Source organism: Ruditapes philippinarum, unplaced genomic scaffold (assembly GCF_026571515.1).
Source record: "Ruditapes philippinarum isolate M1 unplaced genomic scaffold, ASM2657151v2 ctg1766_1_1_1_1, whole genome shotgun sequence".
Classification (NCBI taxonomy): domain Eukaryota; kingdom Metazoa; phylum Mollusca; class Bivalvia; order Venerida; family Veneridae; genus Ruditapes; species Ruditapes philippinarum.
Window position 1 is genome coordinate 171,440 of NW_026863198.1, and position 4,846 is coordinate 176,285.

Genomic DNA, 4,846 nt, shown 5'->3' on the forward strand with positions numbered 1-4,846 from the left:
TATCATGTCTTTACATTGCTATCTGTTGATAAAGTGCATGTCGGATAAATATAGCTTTATATCAGTCACCCTCAGCTTTATCAGACAGCTCATCAATACATATTGAAATAAAATGAAGAGAATGGAATATTTTACCGAGCTCTTACTAGTTTGAAAACATTTATCTGATAAACTTTGAATTGAAAAGATTTGTTGAATATTAAAGTCTTTCTTAAATTTGCCTAAAATTATTTGGGACTATTTCTTTTAGATATGACCCTTGGCATATTAAATGTATAACTGCGCATGCACTCGAGAGGTCTAAGTCCATTTTAAATGTGTAAAAAATGCGTATTAAAAAAAAAACAACAAAAAAAAACAACAAAAAAAAAAACTTTATAAATTTATAAATAGAATACCAAACAAGTGTCTGATATTAAACAATTTTCAGGCTCGGCACGAGAAAATAAAGGACTCAGCAGAGCCTCTCCCTTCTTTTTTTTTTAGCCTTGGCTGATAAACTTTATAATATCGCACGCTAACATGGTATTCACTTTTTCAGAACTTTAAAGATATGGAATGTGAACACTGCTTACAGCTTTGCTACTGTATCAACCAACACATAAATATTTTTACAGTTTATTCATTCTGCTGTTGTTGTTTTCAGAGCCACTTAAATTTATACACAGTTTATCAGATAAGATATAAGTATGGGATCTTCACTCAGCTCATCGGTAAGCATGCGTTTTATTATTAATACTGTAAATTCCACCAATAGCGAACGCGGTTATAGCGAATTCCCGGCTATAAGGAACACTTAATGAATAATAATAATAATAATAATAAAATAATTATAATCATAACAATAATTATAATAATAATAACAGATACATAACAATATTAATTTGTATCATAGTTTGGGGACCTTTCTGTTTAAAATGTGTCCGAGTTAAATCGTATACATATACATGCACCGTGCGTTATTAGTTACCCGCACTCCAGAGCATGCCCATTGATTGGCTTATTTTGCTGGGGTTTACTTATTGTGTCGGCATAGATAGTGAAAACGACAGAAATATCATATTTAGATGATCGTTAATTGGTTACTTTTCTCCGGGGCTACAGGGAACGTGTTTTTATGTTTGACTATGATACAAAAGAGAAAGAACATCAAAACACGCCACGCCCCCTCGTACAAATAAGATAGCCTCGTGTTTCGATGCTCTTTCTATTACTTAAAGCATCCACTTCGTAGAGACACATTTTTATCTGAATCATTCAAAAAAATAAAACAGTTTTGCGCAATACAAATAGTATTTTATTTAGTGTTATAAGCTACCAGTTTAGAGTAAGAATTTGAAATAAGGTTCCAAAAAGTTTTTTCTGTTTGTTAAAGGGGTTGTTACTCGTACAATTAACAAGATTTGACCATTTATGCCTCCTAAGCCAATCGAAACGGAGAATTTAATGCCACATAATTACAAAATTGACGATAAAAGAAATCGAAAAGGGGCTCCCATTGGGCATGCAATCCGCCATGTTTTTGTCGAGTTACCTATATATAAAATTGAAATACTAGCTCGAAACCAGTGTGTAGACTCCTATTGGGTAAACAATATATGAAATATTTCTCTTTGAAGAAAAACAAACATAATTAGCTACATTTTTTTCAGGAAGGAGTCTCTTTCACGAAAAAAAATAAATATTTTTTTCAAATACTCCGATGAACTGCGACTCCTTGCATATTTGAAATAATACATGTTTCTTTTCATATTTTTATAGGGTAACCTAACAGCAACGGACGTACAGAGAGCTGTTGGTAGTCAACGAACGAACTTGTCAAAGGATGATGCTAAATTGCTTCAACATACCCTGAGTACCATACCCAGTATGGGCAACCTTAGCTCATGTGAAGTTGTTATAGAATTTGTAGATACGTATAAAGTCTCTGTTTCAACAAAAAATCTCCCCACAGAGCGTTTAGTGTTTGGAATTGTCAAAGGAAAACCTGATTATCACTGGGAGAGAAAATCGTTTTCAAGGAGTTGCGGGCAATTTTTTACAGACAGTATTCCCAGTCTAGTATCAAGTATTTTTGGTATCATTGGCGCGAGCTTACGTAAAAGTATTACTTACTGAGAAATCTTTAAATACAAAACATTTCCGACTGTTTTGACATTCATTTTCATCATAATTACATATTATATAGTAGTAAATTACAAAATATAGTTGACATTTTTAAATTGAATTTATTATATATAATTTCTCAAAATAAGTATGTTTATTGTATACTTATAAATGAAATATTAAGAAATATTGATGAAATAAAATGAGTTTTTTTTTTCATTTTCCTTCTTTTCAGTAAAATTTTTTTACTGCAGTGATTTTCAAACATATTTCCATATTTTCACTGGTGTCTTGCCGTACTACTTTCTTCTTAATTGGGCCGATACACAAAATCTAAGGGGGAGTATTTCAAAATGTTATTTAAAAAATATAATGTGAAAGTTCTCATTTTTTTTATAAATACAAGATTTATTTTCATCAAGTGGTATGAAAATAAACATTTCATGAAAGGCAGTAGCTACGAGTAATAAATTTCTAACCGATATTGGATATCTTTTATAGCTTATGACCTATATATTTTATGTAATATGCTTTGAAGAATACTTTGAAAACATATTGAATTGCTTTTGAAATAATTTGTCATAGTTGAATTTTGTAAAATGCATACTTTGATATATATGAAAATATTTATCAATAAATGTAACAGTTGCCCTGCCAACCGGATTTAAAGTTATTGTATCACATATAAATTGTATGATTTTTTTATCGGCATTGACTGTATTTATCACATAATGAAATTAAATTAAAATGTATAAATCATGAGACTTTTGTTGTTATTTTGTAACTGCATATCCTTACATTTTGGTACATCATCGATTTGATAAAGAAACATATACATGCTTGTATTTTCACTATAGACATAGCATGTTAACTTCTAAAATATTTTATTTGAATTCTTTAATATTTAAAGCGGAATGCCTCAAGATTCATGATATTTTTTATGAATATTTTAAAAATGTATTTAACAGTACAAAATTGTAAAGTGAACAGAGAAATGAGCCGCGTCACGACAAAACCAACCTAGTGCGTTTGCGACCAGCATGGATCCAGACCAACCTGCGCATCCGCGCAGTCTGATCAGGATCCATGCTGTTCGCTTACAAACCCTATAACAAGTATAGAAACTGATAGCGAATAGCATGGATCCTGATCAGACTGCGCGGATGCGCAGGTTAGTCTGGATCCATGCTGGTCGCAAACCCATTATGTTGGTTTTGTCATGGCGCGGCTCAAATTAATTTACACATACAGTCCGCGTCAATCACCAACAGAGATGTTTTCTATGTCTCCGTTACCAATAAGAGGTCAGAATGTGCAAGAGCTATGGTGGCTGATTTATGCCATTCGTATTTTCGCTCCGCGACTCCGCCAATCGAAAAGTCGAAAATGAGCAAGTTAAAATGGCGGGGGCGCGAAGCGAAACACGCTTATAAGCGTGGGAGTGGGACGAGATTAAAGAAATAAAACTTAAACTTCGCCCGCGCCCTCGCTAATTAGCATGCTTTCGCTCCGCGTCCCCGCCCATCTCGCTACGCGCCCCCCCCCCCCCCGCGGATCGAAGTTTTATTTATTAAACTTTGCCCCGCGAAAAAGCGTGTTTTCGCTCTGCGCCCCCGCCATTTTAACATGTTAACTCTGGACTTTTCGCTAGCGGGGTCGCGGGGCGAAATCACGAATGACACAAATCAGCCACCATAAAAAGTATGGCAGTATACTCTGTACTTATGTGGTCGCACGGTCACATTCCTTACAATATGTCCTCGATGCATGTATGTGGTCGCATGTCGAAAATCTCCGATAAAATGACAACATTTTTAAAAGTGTTTTAGCAAGGGGCACGGAACCGTCTGGGGCGAATTCTTAATGTTCTTTGAAAAAAACAAACAACTGTTTAACTCATAATAAGGAGTTTTAAAAGCCGAATTAGGACATTGTAACTTTTATTTTTGAGTTTTAAAAGCATAATATAATAAGGACTTTTTCACTTTTAATTAAGGGCTATAAAAGCCCAAATAGGAGAGATATAAGACCTAAATACAATGTGATACTACCAATTACCACTAAATAGAAAGTTTTACCCATATGTAGGCGAATTGACTCTTTGTTACTCTTAATAAGAAGTTAGAAGTTTTAAATGTCTTATTATAAGAAATAAAATGAGAAATAAAATCTTGATTAGGAGGAAATATAAAATAGAAACCTTATTTGAACCGTATTACGGTTGCACAAATGTGGCCACGACTTAGCTATCTCGTGGCCACGACTTAGCTATCTCGTGGCCACGACTTAGTAACTCGTGGCCACGAGATAAATAAAAACACACACATATCACCTTTGTGCCACCGTACTTTATACCTTCTAATTGGGTTTTTTATACCAAGAACAAGCAAGAGTTTTATTTCTAATAAGTTTTTAAAACAAGCAGTCCTAATTAGCTTTCAGATATTTAATTGTCACACCAACAAGTAAGGTCATATAGCAATTTCCACCTTGGCAAAGGAAGACCTCTGGTGTCCCTCCGTGAACGAACGGGAACTTAGTAGAATCACCGACAATCCGTTAGGTATAGCTTGATAGCTTCCTCACATGAAATAATCCCAAGTCCCTGGAAGGATTCCAACCCACAGCGGTAGGGTCGAGTAGATGAACGCTAGTCCAGTTATAAAGAAAAAGTATGCAAAGCAATATACTTAAAAGATGAGTATTGTTGTAGCGCCGATATATGTCCAAACGTCGAAAA

The 4,846-nt window shown here is 34.3% G+C and overlaps 1 protein-coding gene across 1 annotated transcript; it reads left to right on the forward strand.

Moving 5' to 3' along the window:
* Nucleotides 1–644: 644 nt before the first annotated feature.
* On the forward strand, nucleotides 645–2,868 carry LOC132721441 (uncharacterized). The gene is made up of 2 exons (XM_060705749.1): nucleotides 645–713; nucleotides 1,762–2,868. Exons 1-2 carry the CDS (start codon nucleotides 690–692, stop codon nucleotides 2,116–2,118), a joined length of 381 nt encoding a protein of 126 aa, XP_060561732.1. The 5' UTR covers nucleotides 645–689; the 3' UTR covers nucleotides 2,119–2,868.
* The last annotated feature ends 1,978 nt before the right edge of the window (nucleotides 2,869–4,846 follow it).

Coding starts and splice junctions, on each gene's coding strand:
- LOC132721441 (XM_060705749.1), top strand. CDS start 690: ATGGGATCTTCACTCAGCTCATCG. Junction 714..1,761: donor GATCTTCACTCAGCTCATCG/GTAAGCATGCGT, acceptor ATATTTTTATAG/GGTAACCTAACAGCAACGGA.